Here is a 17,160-nt window from a genome sequence, read left to right as displayed (position 1 = left end):
TGTATCAGAGATCAGGTACACATCTGTTTATGTGGGGGTTTCTCAAATTTGATTCTGAAGTAGAAGATGAAAGCCATAAAAGAAATAAGATGTGGTGATCCATGGCAGAGAACCAGCATGGTCAGGATACACAGTCCCAGGAGAAGACCTGACTTCAGGGGAGCAAGCCAAGCCCCAAGTGAGCATCTTATGACACTACTCAGAGCATCGCTTCAGTTGCCATGGAGTTAGCTGGTTAGTGAAAGTAGAGGTAACTTTTTTTTAACTCTTTGAGAATTTTATAGATGTATACAATGTGTTTTGATCATACCCACCCCATTCCCTTCCCTTTAGCCCTCTCTAGCCCTTCTACCATGCTTAACTTTTAAAATACTTCAACATTTTCTGTTGACCTTCAGAGATAAATTAGAAAGGTCATGTGTTTTTTTCTTTTTTTATTATTATTTTTATTTATTACAATTTATTCACTTTGTATCCCAGCTGTAGCCTCCTTCTTTGTCCCCTCCCAATCCTACCTTTCTTCTCATGCCTCATGTTTTAAGAATAAGCTGTAAGTTGACCTAGCATTGTCATAAGAATTTTTATTGAAAATAGCATAGAGCGTATTGGTTTTTCTCGGGGTGGTACTGGGACTGAACCCAAGCTTTCTTTTTTTCCTCTGTTTCATTTGTAAGTATTCTACGACTGAACCACACCATCAGTCTTGATTACTTACTTATTTTTTGACGGTTTTTTTTTTTTTTTTTTTTTTTTCCTTGTTTGATTTGGAAACATGGTCTCTTATAGCCCAGACTGGCCTTGAGTTCTTCTGTGGTTGTAGCTGAGGCTCGAACTCCCCATCCTTGTGTCTGTGCCCAGTCTCCCTGCCAAGTGTTGAGATTATAACTGTGTGCCACCAGGCCCATTATCTATATTCCCTTAATAGTTCTTTGTGTCTTCTAATGGCAACCTATTATTTTGTGCATTTCACATGATTTAAATATGCGTTAGCCAATGACTCAAATTTTCTGAGACACACCCTTTGTAAATGTACTATACACAACACTACTGTTCCTCATTTGGGACCAATGCTACTTAAAATGGTGCTTTCAACATTTTGCACAGCACCATAGAACATGCTGGGTTTTGTTTGTTTCTTTGGTTTTTGTTTTTGTTTTTTTTTTTTTTTGTTTTTTTTTCTGGGGATAGTTAGGAATATAAACTTGGGTCCTTGCACAATGCTCTACCACTGATATAACCTCTCAAAACATATAGCCTTACATTTTGAAACTGGGTCTGTCTAAGCTGACCTGTCAGACCTTGAACTTAAGCTGCTCCTGCCTCTTCAGTAGTTGAAGTTAGCAGGTCTATACCATCTATATTAGAAAGTCATTATTCTTCAGAATTAACTGTATTGTTAATCGTCAGTTGGAGACCCATTTCTCAGGACTATCCGGGAACTGCTTTTCAATGCACAAAGCACTTCAGTGTCAGTAGTGAAACTTCACGCTGGGGATGGGGTTCAGGAAAGTTTTGGGGAAGCACGAGGAACTGAGTTCAGTTCACAGCACCCACGGGAAAGACTGTCCTGGCAGCATATGTCTTTAACCCCAGCACTAAGAAGGAGATGAATAAGATATGGTGGTCCATGGCAAAGAACCAGCATGGTCAGGATACACAGTCCCAGGAGAAGAGCTGACTTCAGGGGAGCAAGCCAAGCCCCAAGTGAGCATCTTATGACACTACTCAGAGCATCGCTTCAGTTGCCATGGAGTTAGCTGGTTAGTGAAAGTCAGTATGGCCAAATCAGTGCGCTCTGTGTTTAATGGGTGACTGTCTCAAAAAATACATGCATATACCCATGTAAACATGTACACACATGCACACACACACAGACACCCCACATATCCCAAACAACAAAAATAAATAATACCTGTGACTTCTGGTTGAGCAGTAAGCCATTTTCTTCTTTTGGTCTCATGACACTGTAAGAGAAGTAGATACTCTCAGTAGGGCCACAGTACGGCTGACTACAGCTGTCAGTCTTTAAAATGTTGCCTTCCTCTGCTTTAGATGGCTAAAATTTGACTCGAGCAAGTATTGACTTTATTGAGAATATATTAAAAATCTGTGTCTAAACCACTAACCTATAGACAATATTGAAGTAACAGAAATCTTTTTGATTTCTTAAAGAACACAAGTCTTTTTATGCTGTGATACAGACTACAAGTTGCATTGTGTCTAAAAACACTGTACACAACCTCAGATTGTTATTATTGGAGCTACTTGGGGAGGAGAAATGACTGCCATAATAATATTGCTTGATGCAGGATTACCACAGATCTTTAATCGGTAAACCCCACAATATCAGCGAATACAAAATACAGGAAGTTTTGTCCAGGTGTTTGTTTTTGATAACTGGAGGAGATAAAATGCCCTTTCTTCATCTCTAAAAAGCTAACTGCTTTAACCTCTCTGAGCCATGAAGCCTGCTGTGGCTCACAGGATGAATATTCTTTGTTTGGACAGCTGAGGTGGGTGGACCAAAGTAGCTAAATTGGAAAGCAGGTTCCAAGTTAAAGACAAGCTGAGGCTTTGGGTTAACTAGCATTGATGGTAGTTCTAACAAAATAATCTGTTAGATCTTTTTAGTTTTATTCTGAACATTTCTTTACATGTTATTTCCTATGACTTCCAGCCCATAAAAAGATGCATTCAAGAGGATAAGTAAGTTAGCTATGTAATGCCATGAGCAAACATGGGGCTTGGAATTTAAATCATGATTGTGTGTCTCAAAGGTCAGTTAATGATCTCCAGACACTGACCTCTCTTAAATAGCAGCAGTTCTCTCACTGATCTGTACTCATCAAAACAGTCCTTTCCGAACTCTGCACGGTGACTTTACGCATGCTACTATTCTCTTGCACTGTAGTTAAATTGAATAGATTAAAACAATTCCTTCGTCTTACAGTGTAAATATTTTTCAGAAAGCCATTCGGCAGTTTTCTCATTTTAATGAGTTTTTAAATATCATCCTGTTAAAAAAAAAAATCATAACAAACTGTGGCACTTTTGGTAACTCCAATCATGCCATTGTTCAGAAATTAATAAAAAGCCCTTTTGAGATACAAAGAATATTCAGAATATTCTGTCTGTTAATCCAGGCTTTCCTTTGAATATCTTGCAGTTGGAGATGGAAAAGCTTCAGCTCCAGGCCCTCGAACAGGAGCACAAGAAGCTGGCTGCCCACCTAGAGGAGGAGAGGGGCAAGAACAAGCACGTGGTGCTAATGCTTGTGAAGGAGTGCAAACAGCTCTCGGGGAAAGTCGTAGAGGAGGCCCAGAAGCTTGAGGAAATCATGGTAAAACTGGAGGAGGAGAAGAAAAAGACCAGTGAGTTAGAAGACCAGCTCTCAGCCGAGAGACAACGAAGCACCAGCATGGAGGCCCAGCTGGAGAAACAGCGCTCTGAGTTTGATACGGAACGGGAACAGCTGTGTGCCAAGCTGAACCGAGAAGAAGCCCACACTGCTGACCTCAAAGAGGAGGTAGACAAGATGAAGAAAATGATGGAGCAGATGAAAAAGGGAAATGATGGCAAGCCAGGCCTCTCCCTCCCGAGGAAGGCAAAAGATAGGCGCTTGGCTTCCATATCTGTGGCGACAGAAGGGCCCATGACAAAGTCTGTTGCTTGCCAGACAGATGCAGTGACAGAAGGCATTGACCCTGTGAAGAAATTGCCCTTGACTGTACCCATAAAGCCTTCCACAGGGAGCCCCCTAGCTCCAGCAAACACAAAAGGGAATGTGGGACCCAGTGCCCTCCTGAATAGACCAGGCATTGACAGACAGGCTTCCCACAGTGACTTGGGTGCCTCCCTACCTACCGCCCCACCTTCGAGTGCAAATAGAATTGAGGAAAATGGACCAAGCACAGGTTCTGTCCCTGATCTGTCAAATAGCACACCCTCAACCCCTAGCAGCACTGCCCCTGCCGCTCCTCAGACGCCGGGCACAGCTCCCCAGAACCACTCACAAGCTCCCCCTGTGCACGGTTTACATTCCCCGTGTGGCAACACACCTTTGCATCCGGGTCTCAACCCACGAATCCAAGCAGCTAGATTTAGATTTCAGGGCAATGCAAATGACCCAGACCAGAATGGAAATACCACTCAGAGTCCTCCCTCGAGAGATGTCTCTCCTACGAGTCGTGACAACCTAGTGGCCAAGCAGCTAGCTCGGAATACTGTGACCCAAGCACTGTCAAGATTTACCAGCCCTCAAGCAGCTGCTGCGTCAAGGCTTGGAGCATCTCCAGGAGGGGACGCTGGCACCTGCCCTCCAGTCGGTAGAACCGGTTTAAAGACTCCTGGGGCAACAAGAGTTGACAGAGGAAATCCTCCTCCTATCCCTCCCAAAAAGCCAGGGCTCTCCCAAACTCCTTCTCCACCACACCCCCAACTGAGGGCCTCCAATGCAGGGGCCAAGGTTGATAACAAAAATGTGGCTTCACCTCCCTCTACTTTGCCACAAGGGACCAAGGTAGTAAATGAGGAGAACGTCCCTAAGTCATCCTCCCCTCAACTGCCACCAAAACCATCCATAGATTTAACTGTGGCACCGGCAGGCTGTCCCGTTTCGGCCCTGGCCACGTCTCAGGTGGGTGCCTGGCCTGCTGAAACTCCTGGACTGAACCAACCCGCATGTTCAGAAAGCTCCCTTGTCATTCCCACCACCGTTGCCTTTTGCTCTTCCATAAACCCTGTTAGTGCCTCATCCCGTAGCCCCGGTGCCTCAGACAGCCTCTTGGTAACAGCATCAGGTAAAGGGATTAAAGTCTTCTACTTTTATTTTTTTAAGAATGTGGCCTATTCGTTCACCTGTGTTAATTTCTTTCACATTATCTTGAATATTTTTAATACAGAATTCCCAATTCTCCCATTTCTTTCCTCTTTTTTTCATTTTCTTTTTCTTTTTCCTCTTCTTATTTTTCATAATTTTCTATAAGGCTCTGGGGTGATGGTGATTCATCTTTCTCTATGAATTGTGGTCTTATCTTGCTAAGTGCTTTTCTTGAAAATAACCCCAAAATAGTGGCTGAAGTACACACACACACACACACACAAAAAAAAAAAAAAAAACACATTAACTTAGAAAAACAAACATTTCCAGGGAGGAAAGAGTATCCCTACCTATTAAATATTTATCTCACAAGACCTCAGTTTTAATGGATCATCCTCAGTGTGCATTCAGTTTGTTTCTTCTAGGATACTGTAGGAAAAATTCTTCCAAGTCACTGTTCATAGCACTCTGGATTAGCAGGTTGATGGGGTTTACTCTGTAATTACTAGATTCTGGAGGTTTATATCAATTTGGTATCAATGTCCCTTTCTTATCCTTAACAAAGGACCATGAGTATTTATAAATTTCTGTTATAAGTTTAGTTTATGGTGAATAGCATGTATCCTCTTTGATAAGATTGCCTTCCAACAGTTAAGCACTGATGGCTTCCACCCTACATGGGCCATAGTGTATTATGAAGTTGCCAAGTCTGAGAGTTTCACAGAGGACTAGATTTGTTGTTGTTTCTGTTGTTGTTGTATATGGTTATGGAAGCATTGCTTTTCATTTTTATTTTTTATTTTATTGGCATGGGTAAAGTAGATCCATGCTTGGTGTCAAGGCTTTATTAGTACTCTGAAGCAGTCTATGCTGTCATCAGACATTAGGGATTGGTAGATCCTATTGGTTCTAAAGAGAAGGGATTTTAAAAATAAAGGGAAAATTTCAATAGCATCACGTTTAAAACTTAAAGCGTGTAGCAGTATATGTACTGGCCCCCAGAGGAGGTCAGTGCCTCGTATTGCCAGATTGGATGCCTCTGAATACAAGCCATTCCCATTTAAAATTATCTTTGGGGAAGAATTTCATTTTGAGGGGCAAAACCGAGAATTAGAAACAGCTTTGGACCTTAAGACTGCAGGCTACTGGAAAGCATTCGCTCCAAAGTCATTTGGAGCCATGACAGTGCTCTGACGTAACTGTAGACTGCAAGACTGCATGGCAGGCAACACTTCCCAAGGCATATGAACATTGTCAGCTGGTTTTGTTTTTTAAGGACAAATCCATCTCTTCTTTGATACCTTGCGGCTCTTCCAGCTGCTGCCTTGGTAGGCACTGATCACAAGTCCAGCTGTAGCCGCCCTTCAGTTACCAAGAGAGAAGCTTCAAAACCAGCTTGTGTGATTGCAGAGCATTCTTTCCACTGGATTCTAAGTTAACTTATCTGTTAAATATTCGCCCAAACAACCTATTTTGTATTCAGTGGACTTCTGGATAAAAAAGCCAGGACTCTAAAAATAGAAAACACCCTTTGCTTATACTTGAGGTGCCAAAGAGAATTTAATGGAGATTTTGATGAAACAGCAGCCATTAAAGATATGTAAAGTCAGTTCCTTGTTTTCTGTTTTCTAATTTTGTGGTTTGGCCCTCGTGTTCTCAGAACTACAGGATGACATCTGGTGGAGTGACAGGCTTCCGTGTGCTTTTATTATAAGGTGTGCCTCTTTAGGGTAGATGGGTGGCAACGTAGGTTTTAGTCCCTTAGCAGGTGGTTAGTAGGCACCTTCTGATGTGCTCTGCAGGTAAAAAGCTGTGCTTGTATAATTATAGAATTCAACTACAAGGGTAGGCCTTCTTAGGCTTTCAAATTAGACTGTATTTTCCCTGCATTGCATTTACTTTGTTCCAGTTCTTCTTTTTTGAAGATTATTTTGGTGGTGCAGGGGTTCAAATCCAGGGCCTTATGAATGCTAGGGGAGTGCCCCACTACTGAGCATATGCCATCTTTGCCACCACCCCCATTTCAGCTAGGAAGCACCAGAGATCCCTACATCCTGCTCCTTAACCTGGCTGTGCCTAGGCTAGCTTATCCCTCTACAGATGATAAGCCCATAGACAGTCATTAACTTTCCCCTCATGCCATTGTAGTTGCTCGGAAGAAGACCCAGGGACAGAGTATATCTGCCAGATGCCTAACGGGTATCTGTTCCCATTTTTGTGATCACATGAGCAACCATTGAACTGAGTTTCAAATGGCAAAATTAGTTAATTTCTGCCCCTTTGTAGTTGTAATCCTGGGAAGAAATTATTTATAAGCTTATTAGCTTTGCCATCTAAAATTTAAACCTAAAACTTAAAACTCTTAAACCCAAAATTAAGAATATTTCCCAAATGAAGGTTGTTCTAACTTCTCCTCAGGAATGAGACTATTTATTTCTCCTTGCCCTGGATCCCAGGATTTTCCCCTTGAGAGCCTCCGTGCCCCTGCCGCCTTCTGTAAAGAGCAGTGATGTGAAATCCCAGAAGAAAGCTGGAATGACAGAAGCTTCATTTTAAATGGATTGCATTGTAAATTACACTAACCAGAGGCAACTTCATGGCAAACCATGAACGTTTAAAAATAAGTTTTAAATTCTATATGAACTAGAGATTCTTACTCTCCCTGAACTTGTCAAATGAGCGTATATATTCCAGTGGTTAGATGAAGAAGCTTAAAGGAGGCATCACTCTAGGCAACTGATTCCCCAAACACTTGCACATTTTTGTTTCTTTTTTTTTTTGGTTGTTTTTTTTTTGTTATTATTACTTATTTTACAAACTTTATTTCATTTGATTCAGACGTTTTTTTCCTTCCTTTTTTACTCAAGTCTACTGGAGTATATTTGGCTTGAAGGCTAAATCAGAAAATAAAGATGGTCTGGGCTGTGACCTTAACCCTCTCTACCCTCTGAAGCTGGTGCCAGAAGCTGTTCTCAGCTCCTCTTCCTCTGTCATTGCATGACCCCACTGTTTCGTGGCCTGCTATGCAAACCCCTCACCTTTGCTGATGATGCCTATGATGCTGTGCAGCTGAATGACTTTCTAACAGCCATAGAGTAGGTCTGTTCTGTCACTACTAATCCAGTTAACCAGATATTACCATTTCTCTCATTGTTGGGAATTTCAGATGAATACTAGTGTGGTGATGAGGTATTTATGTTATTTTCCCCATATTTGTAAGGGGATTTATTAAAATAAATTATGCTAGGGAAAAATGGAAATGATAGTAAAAATATAACATTTGTTTAAAAGTTAAGAGTTTAAAGTTTAAAATATGTATGAAATATTTTTCTTTTGTGAAGATTTAGAAACTTTTTTCAGGCCTCTAAGGAGACTGATACCATTTCTTTTGACGATGATGAGGAGTCACTATCTAAAGATTAAGAACATTTTTTAATAAGCCATTTTACCTTTCACATCAGTGAGGTCTTCCAGAAAATTATATACATAATTTATTATTTTCATGTAAAACATTTGGAAGCATGTATTTGTATTGTCTCCCGTAAAGCCTTAAAACTGTAGTGTTTTTTTTTTAAAGGAAAAGTGAAAGCATACTTTAGTATGTACACATTGGTATTCATGGAAGAATATCAAGAACCAAGATTCCTTGAATGAGATCTAAAGAGAGAGGAAAGAATGAGTGCGAGTGCTTGTGTGCGTGTATGTGCGTGCATGCGTGTGTGTGCCTGTGTTGAAAGCATGAAGCAGCCCCTGTCCCCTGATCTGCTGGGGACAGTAGTGTGATGCCTTCCTGTTGCCTGTGTTTGTTTTACAGTCAAGGTGTCCCACCTTGGTGTTTATAATTTTCTGTCTATCATCCATTTCTAATAAGTACTGATTTAATTTTTGTGGGCCTGTTTTTTTTTGTTTGTTTGTTTTTAAGAAAATACAAAAGGTAAAATGTACCAGAGAGGAGCCTTCTTGTAAGTATGAAGTAAAAATATTACTTTTCTACGAAGACCTAAGCAATATACATGGGGAAATGTTTTTACGACTCGAGAAATGTTCAGTTTTAAAAAGATTTTAATTTAGTCTGTCATTGCTGACCTGATATGATATAAATTATCCATGGATTCAAATAATTGGTTATAAAGATATAATTTTGAGATCTTACTATTCAGTGTAGTTTCATGTGCATAACTGTCCTCTCTTTGATTTTTTTTTTATAAGGAATTTTAAAATATTCTGAGAAGCTTTTTTTATATGTACTTTTAAAATATATCCTGAAAGAATTTAAGGGCAAAACCTTGACATTTAATCAGAAGAACTGAATAGTGTGTTCTTATTAGTGTAACTGATACTTCAGTACAGAGAAAGGGAAGCATCTCTCCTTCCGTCTTGCTGAAGGGATGTTACATATACCCAGGGAATGTATCTGTGCACCTATGTGCAGCGCTGCTTCAAAGTATTGGAGCTCACTCATTGTATTTCAGCTGAAAAGATACAATTGCAATTAAATAAACATTTGTACTTTACTGTTTTTACAGCCTTTTGATCAAGGAAGGATTCAGAAAATTTTCCAGGCTATATGCAGCCGACTTCACACTTTTAACAGATTCTCTTCTAAAGCTGCTAAATACTGATGAGAACTATCTAACCATGATAACTCTTACCATTTGTGTTAAGGCTGTATGGTAGGGTATCCTGTGTTGTTGGCCAATTAGAAAAGTCCATTAGTCCTGCTTTGAAGATGGTGAGAGATGGTAGTTTTAAAAAACTGTTACTGTACCATGTGCTGTCATATAATACAGCCAAATATACATGTTGTAGTTCTCTTAGCTTTTAACACCTGTTGTTTGTTTCCAAAATACGGAAATTCAAGGAACATAGGCTCCTTAATAGAGTAAGGCCCACTTCCTAGTTTATGTAAAACAAATATCTTAGAAACATTGTTGAAGAAACTCTTTCCAACTATGGTGCTGTCTTACGCCTACTTTATTTACATTTCCATATCAGTATTGAAATTAAGATAACCTTTACGTAATCTTAAAATTCAAAATGCTTTTGAATTCCAGATAGAAATTTAAGTTTGTAGAGTGTGATAGCCATCTGGGTTTCCTAAAACCAATCATTTCTTTAACTCTTCTCTTGTGCCAGACTGACAACTAAAAATAACTCCTCACCATAAATGTCAATTTGTTTAGCAGCAGATATAAAGCCTGAAAATAATGGTATGGGTTTGTGCTAAGACAGCGTTAACAGACTGATCATGTTAGAAACCATGTAATCTTCTAGGGATACATGTTCATGCCTCCGTGTGTGCGATTCAAACAGGAATGGTAGTAGCTGTCTCTTGTCCTTCCTGCTCTCTAACTAGGGTCACTTTAACCTACAGGCTGGTCACCCTCCCTAACCCCTTTGCTAATGAGTGGTGGTCCTGCCCCCCTGGCTGGCAGGCCCACCCTTCTTCAGCAAGCTGCTGCCCAGGGAAATGTCACTTTATTATCAATGCTGCTTAATGAAGAAGGACTGGACATAAATTACTCCTGTGAAGATGGCCATTCTGCCTTGTATTCTGCTGCTAAGAATGGACATACAGGTAAAAAAAACAAAAACAAAAAAGTTACCTTACTGCACTTGCAAAGGAATGGAGGACCATAGGTGATTTAAATCATTGTTGTGAGCAAAAGGTCCACCAGGATTTCATTTTTCTTTTTTTCTTATAATTTATTCACTTTATAGCCTGATCAGAGCCCCCTCCCTTGTCTCTTCCTGGTTCCACCCTCCCTCCCTCTTTCCCTCTATCCCTGTTCCCTATTTCTCAGTAAAAGGGAGTCCTCCTCCCTTACCAGCTGACCCCAGACTATCAAGTCTTTCCAGGACTGCTGCATCCTCTTCCTCTGTAGCCTGGCAAGGTCTCCTCACCCCCAAGGAACAGCGTTCATATCAGAGACTGCCCCTAGTCTCCTTACTAGGAGACCAGTAAGGAGACTAAGCTGCCTATCAGCTACATCTGAGCAGGGAGCCTAGGTCCTCTCCATGCATGGCCCTTGGTTGGTGCATCAATCTCCACAGGTACCCCCTGGACCCTGATTTGTTGGCTCTGTTGGTCTTCTTGGGAGTTCCTGTCCCCTCTGGGTCCTTCTATACCTCCACTCTTCCATTACACTCCCTGCAGTCTGCTCAAAAAGTGGCTGTAAGTCTTAGCATCTGCTTCAAAACCCTGCTGGGTGGAGTCTTTCAGAGGCTCTCTATGGAAGGCTCCCATCCTGGTCCCTCTCTTCAGTCGCTTTTGGTGTCTATTCTGCTTGCCCTTCTGAATGAGAATTAAACATCTTCCCAGGGTCCTCCCAATTCTCTTTTAAAAGGAGGAACAGGTAAGTTTGTTTTTTGTTTTTTGTTGTTGTTGTTGTTGTTGTTGTTGTTGTTTTTTACATGAGGTTTAAAATCTTGTGAATATTTAAGGACCTAATTGTGCAGTTCCTTAATGTAAAATATATATCTAGTAGCAAAGTGTATTTTTGTTATGTGCCACAAAATGTGCTATATCCAGGCTGTTGGGATTAAGGTGTTGAGTGGGTACCACACTGAGGTTAAGTTGTGCTGGTTATGAAGAGTAGTATCGTAACAATTTATTTTTAGATATTTTTTGAGAATTGAGAACCTGGAATACTATAAATGATATGTCAGTAGAGACTAAGAATTCTTTTTAATCTTTAAATGCAAGTCATGTAGTTAAAAATAATAAACCATGTGGTAATACAGAAAAAGAGATGCATGTTCTTGACTCAAGTCCTAAGTTAATAGTGTATGTGAGCCATGGACTACTTCCTGGTTGGCTCAGATAGACACGGTACTCTCCAGAGCTCAGAAGACCCAGTAGTTTTAAAGCACTTTGGAATTCAGAAGCACTGGGGCAATTTTCTTCACTGTAGAGAAACTAAATTTAGATCATACAGTATTATTTATGACACTTCTCTGTTAGAGATATTTGTGTCTCAGGTGACTTTCTGTGGGCTTTCCTTGATCTTCCAGAAGCTAAGTGTAGGATGGCCCACACAGAAGCACTTTGATGATTAAATTAGCATCAGTCATGCAGTAAGACTGCAACTATATAAATACAATTTGGTAAGTGGGTCTGGTTCTCTGCCCCAAATCATTATTTTGGAGGAACTCTGGCCCAGAATTTAACCAAGTAATATTTTATTTTTGTTTTATTTATTTATTTATTTGGTATATGGTTTTCCTTTCTACCCACCAACAACTCTCTTCGAAATGTTTTTTAAAACCATGTCCTGTTGGCCTTGGAGACATCCTGTCTTCAAGGAAAGAAGTGGCTTTCCATTGAAAGTCCAAGGCATGTCACATCCCGCAGGACAGACCTATCAGGCGAGCTCTGTGGCAAAGAGAACCTTGGCCCTTAGACTGTCCCCACAGCTTATGGGGAACTTGGCTCCTTAATGCCCTAAGTGAAAGCGGCTTTCTTCTAAAAACCCACAGACTGTGTGCGATTGCTGCTGAATGCAGAAGCCCGAGTCGACGCTGCTGATAAAAATGGCTTCACACCCTTGTGTGCCGCAGCTGCTCAGGGACATTTTGAGTGAGTGATGCTCTTCATTCTTCTTTTTCCTATGAAATTGCCCCCCCCCCTTTTACTTTGCACAGATTTCACTCCTGCTAAGTATTTAAACGAGCACTTAACATTCATTGGCAAATCCATCAAACATAGTTGAGTGTTCAAATGCAATGCAGGCTCCTGGATCTTTGCACTAATAGTTAAGTGTTGCATTTGAAGGAAGCTTTTATGTGTCTATCTCTGAACTATATGACGGTGAACTTGCTTCTGGAAAAGGTCAGTGATAGCTACCAGTGGCTAAGGAAGGAATGCTGAGAGCTTCATTGTTTTCTCTTTTCTGTAAAAGCATTTGTTAGTGCTAACATTAAAAAATAGTATTACATCATTTATACTACTCCTATTGTCCTGTTGGAAAGTTTTTTTGATAGTTACTGCCAGGTACTCATCTTGCTCCATTCACAGTTAAGAGAAAAATCAAAGCAAGGCTTTTGCACACTAAAAGCAATGCAACTACAAAGAGAACCTGTTAATTAACTGTGTTAATAGGTACATAACTTTAACAACGATTTCTAAAGGAGCTCCAAAGTCAGCAAATACAGGGATTGCGTTTCAAAACTAGAAGTTATATTTTTACAGTAGCGTATAGGTGAATCACTGTCCTGCCTGAGCCCAGCTGGCAGGTCGTGAAGAATGTATACATACTGCTGCCACCTTTAAATCCATCTGTCCTGAGAGAAATGTTCTTTAACAAGCTACAGAATCTATGGCATTTTGGTTGTGAGCCTTAGCCTTCAGCAGCTGAGCTGTCATCTCCCCAGCTCAAACTATACAGTTGTTAAAATAACGATTTTTAGAATTCCCATCAGTGCTGTTAATTCTAAGTATATTCTATGATATTCTAAATACCCACCCCACCCCCAAGGTCGTGTGACTAATATCATCTCATCAGCCTGGCTTCATTTTGGAAACCAGGTGCTGCTTTTGCTGCTCCCTTTCGGTTACATTCTGTGTCCTACAAAAGAGATCTCTCTTCCAGGCCTGTGCCTCAGCCTTTGTCACCTCTGTGTTACCTGGCGTCTGTTATCCGAAGCCCCTGCTCAGAAGATGTCACTGTCACAGAACAGAGGCACAGATAGCTTTTGAGGGAGGAACCCTGTGGAAATTCAGGAATCAGTGAATTTAAAGAACATGCCACACAAATATGTCGGCATGTTACTTATTTTAAAACACATGCAAGCCAAATATTAAAAAGGAAAAAAGCCCCAGTCCCCGAAGCCAAACCCTTCATTTTGTTCGAATTCTGTCTCTGCGTTGAACTGGTCACTAAGTCACAGTCTTGGTGTCGCCTCCTTTTCTTTTTGAGTGCATTTCTGTGTAGCCCTGTGTCCTCAGAAGCCAGCTACCCTCTCCCATCTTTCTCCCAAGGCAGCCCCTTTCCCAGCCCCCTGCTCCTTTTTATGGAGGAGGCACATGGTGCCCGGCTGTCTATGCTATTTATACTCATTTTCCTGAGTGAAAAAAAAAATCGTGGAATGATTCAGCAGCCTACTGTTTTATTCGAGGCAAAAACCATTTTGAATCGCAAATAAAATGTATACCAAGTACGATCGTACCATTTCAGCTAATAGCTTGATCAATCCTGTTCCAAAGACAATTCCTATAAGCGTTAATTAGAAGTATCATGAACTAGGTTTGAACATTTTTATAAGCACAAACTTATGTTTTCATAAATTTTTGAGACTAAATAAGTGTTTAGTCTTAAGAAAGTGATAGCAACCAAAATAAGGTTTAGATGATTGATTTCATATAAATAAAACAATTGATTATGTCAATATGCAGTCTTTCCCATGCATATCATCTAGATTTAGAATCTGATCAGAGTGCATTCCACAGGTGATATCTCATTTTTGTGCAACTAATCATACTTGTATGTGCAGATGTATAGAATTACTAACTGCATATGATGCCGACATTAATCACGCTGCTGCTGGAGGACAGACACCTCTCTACCTGGCCTGTAAAAATGGAAATACAGAATGCATCAGACTCCTGCTGGAAGCTGGCACTGACAGGAGTATAAAAACCAGAGTAAGTACCCACTTGGGAGGGTGACATTTGTCATTCATGCTGTGTCTGAAAACTAGTTGTATGAGTTCAAAAATTATAGTCTTATGTATATCTAATACATATATGTATATGCATACATATACATATATATGACATGTGTAGACTTTTTTTTCTTTGTCATTATTCCCCAAACAGGGCACTCTAACATCTGGCTCCATAGCACTGTAGACAACATTGTAAGTAATATGGAGAGGACTTAGGTATGTGGAAGGCTGTGTGTAGGCTCTGTGTAAATGCTACAGTATTTTGCATGAGGGATCTGTGCATCGCCAGGAATTCAGAGGCCACAGGGAAGGTGGGGTGTAGCTTTGAAGCTAGTCTCCCCCAGATGCTAAAAGACAACTGCACATGGAAACAGACTCTTTAGGTATGCCTCTGCTTTAAGGATAGCGAATTGGAAAGTAACCTCTGTTTGAGCCTCTCGACTGCTAATTAAAAATCTTGTTTATTTTACTTTCATCAGCCATTCAAATTCCAAGGTTAGACACAAACAAACAAGGGGATTTGGGTACCCTTAGTAGTTCATAATTAGAGAAGACAGTGAAAGTATAAGTCTTTAACCATTGAACAAATACAACTCTTAGGTCTTTGATATTACTACATAATTTCTCTGACAAGAGCCAATCATTAAGTATTAACATTATCAAAGATAACATGGGCAGATATGAATATTTCCCATTGCAAGTTATTGTTAGAGCTTAAAAACAAAACCATCATATTCTTTTTATTCAATTTTAAATTTTTATTCAATTTTTAAAATCTTATTGTTCATGTATGGGTGTTTTGCCTGTAGGTATGTCTAAACCACTTGCATGCTTGGTTTCTGTAGAGTCCAGAAGAAGGGATCAAATCCCCTGGAACTAGAGTTACAAGGGCTATGTCGGTGCTGAGAATCAAACTCAGGTCCTCTAAAATAGCCAGTGTTCTTAACCTCTGATTATCTCTCCAGAACCTCCTTTAAGAAAAAAAAAAAAAATAGGACCATACATGGAGAGGACCTAGACCACTTGCTTAGATGTAGCTAGCTGATTGACAGCTCAGTCTCCATGTGGGTACCCTAGTAAGGGGAACAGGGGCTGCCTTTATCATGAACTCAATTGCAGGAGGGAGGATGAACAGAATGTTTAGAAACAAAGAAATACACTGTGTAATTAATAAGCCATCTCAAGGAAAAAATATGTCTTATACCTTTTAATGGCAAGGTAGCAAGAGAAAGCAGAATGTCAAAAGGATTTTGTCTTGTCTTGTTTTTTTCTAGAAAGTCTGTTTGGAATTTGTATGTTAGGAAGGTAAGCAGCCCTCATTCTCTGTGGCCTACATGAGGTTGGTGTTCATTACCCTGCAGAAGAAAGCAGGGACCTGCTGCACCTGACTGTAAAGCAGACCATACCCTGCTCTAGTTAACTGCCTGTGTGGACTTGTCTTGGTCAACTGAACTTTACTGGCATGGGATCCAGAAAAAGAGTAAAGGTCCTCAAGGGTCATCTTTAGGAAAGGACCACAATACTTAGCATATATTGAGCTGGTTCCCACTTACTGGCTCATTTTCTTAGCCTTAACATTATTATATTAAATTCAGTGCTGTGGTCTTGTCTGTCTGTAATTCCAGCACTCTGGAGGCAGGGACAAGAGGACTACATCAAGTTCCTGGCCAGCTCGGGCTGCACCGTGAGACCCTTTCTCAAAACACATATAAAAACCAGGAGGTTTTGTACCTGATTGAAATATATTTAATATAACAATATGGGATTCTGTATGAAAAATGATGTTAAACTTGTAATATAAAAGTAGAAAAATAAATCCCCCAAATAATTATTTGACAGACTCTTTAAAGACAAGAGTTCCTATGTTGTAGGTAGACTCACTTCTGTGTCAGAGTGAGAGACTGAGGGGAACAGAGATTTCCCCCTAGAACAGCACTTGTCAAATTTATCGCTTTTACTTGCTGAGCATATAGCCTAGGCTGGTGGGCTCTCCCCTCCCCCCGCCAGAGTATCAGATTCATTTTATCTGGAGAGAGTCTTGAAGATCTGCGTGTCTAAATTCCCAAAGGGTACCGAAGCTGCAGAACTGACAACCACTGCCCTGAGTTCTCAGGCAACCAAGGAAATGGGCAAAGGGACCCAGTGCAGTTCGTTCTAGAAAATGGACTCTGATATTAGTTGGAACATTTTCTATGTAAACACTGATTGGTATCCCTCTGCAGTGAGCAGTCACTGAGCACAGGCCATTGACAGCCAGTGCAACTATTTGCCTTTGATTTTCCTTCTTGCCTACCTTTTCTTTATTACCTAGAATCTTTCCTTTTGGAATAGTTGGCAATAAAATGTTCAGATCGCTTGAGTTAGGCCACTGCTCCTGCAGTAAAGCTAATTTGCAGCAGCATTCTTAATTTATTAATACCATTATTATTGCATATAATTTTAAAATCTCATCAGGATAAAATTCATTCCATTTTTTAATATTAAATTGAGGTTCTGGTTGGTCAAACATAATACTCAGGAGACTAGGCAGTATCTTCTCAATCCAGATGGTAACTGTTAGGTGAAAACTATTTTTTAACAGCAAACGTAAATCACAGTTGTGGGGTAAAGTGTCATCAATAAAAGACAGAGAACTTAAGTTCATCAGGAATATTCAGGAGTAGACTGCCTCCATT

General features: G+C 40.3%; 1 protein-coding gene across 3 annotated transcripts in view; it reads left to right on the top strand.

Moving 5' to 3' along the window:
* The window catches only part of Cttnbp2 (cortactin binding protein 2), a 150,963-nt gene that overhangs the window by 73,038 nt on the left and 60,765 nt on the right, over nt 1-17,160 (top strand). For 2 of the 3 annotated variants that reach the window (XM_060373970.1, XM_021659355.2), the window contains exons 4-7: nt 3,167-4,799; nt 10,194-10,397; nt 12,299-12,398; nt 14,312-14,462. In XM_060373970.1, the coding sequence (XP_060229953.1) occupies nt 3,167-4,799; nt 10,194-10,397; nt 12,299-12,398; nt 14,312-14,462 (2,088 nt within the window). Of the gene's footprint in view, nt 1-3,166; nt 4,800-10,193; nt 10,398-12,298; nt 12,399-14,311; nt 14,463-17,160 lie in introns of those variants that run through there. The other variant, XM_060373971.1, reaches the window with a different exon arrangement.

This window comes from Meriones unguiculatus, chromosome 21 (genome assembly GCF_030254825.1).
Source record: "Meriones unguiculatus strain TT.TT164.6M chromosome 21, Bangor_MerUng_6.1, whole genome shotgun sequence".
Taxonomy (NCBI): Eukaryota; Metazoa; Chordata; class Mammalia; order Rodentia; family Muridae; genus Meriones; species Meriones unguiculatus.
Note: the sequence above shows the minus strand (reverse complement) of the source record. Positions and strands in the feature narration are given on the sequence as shown.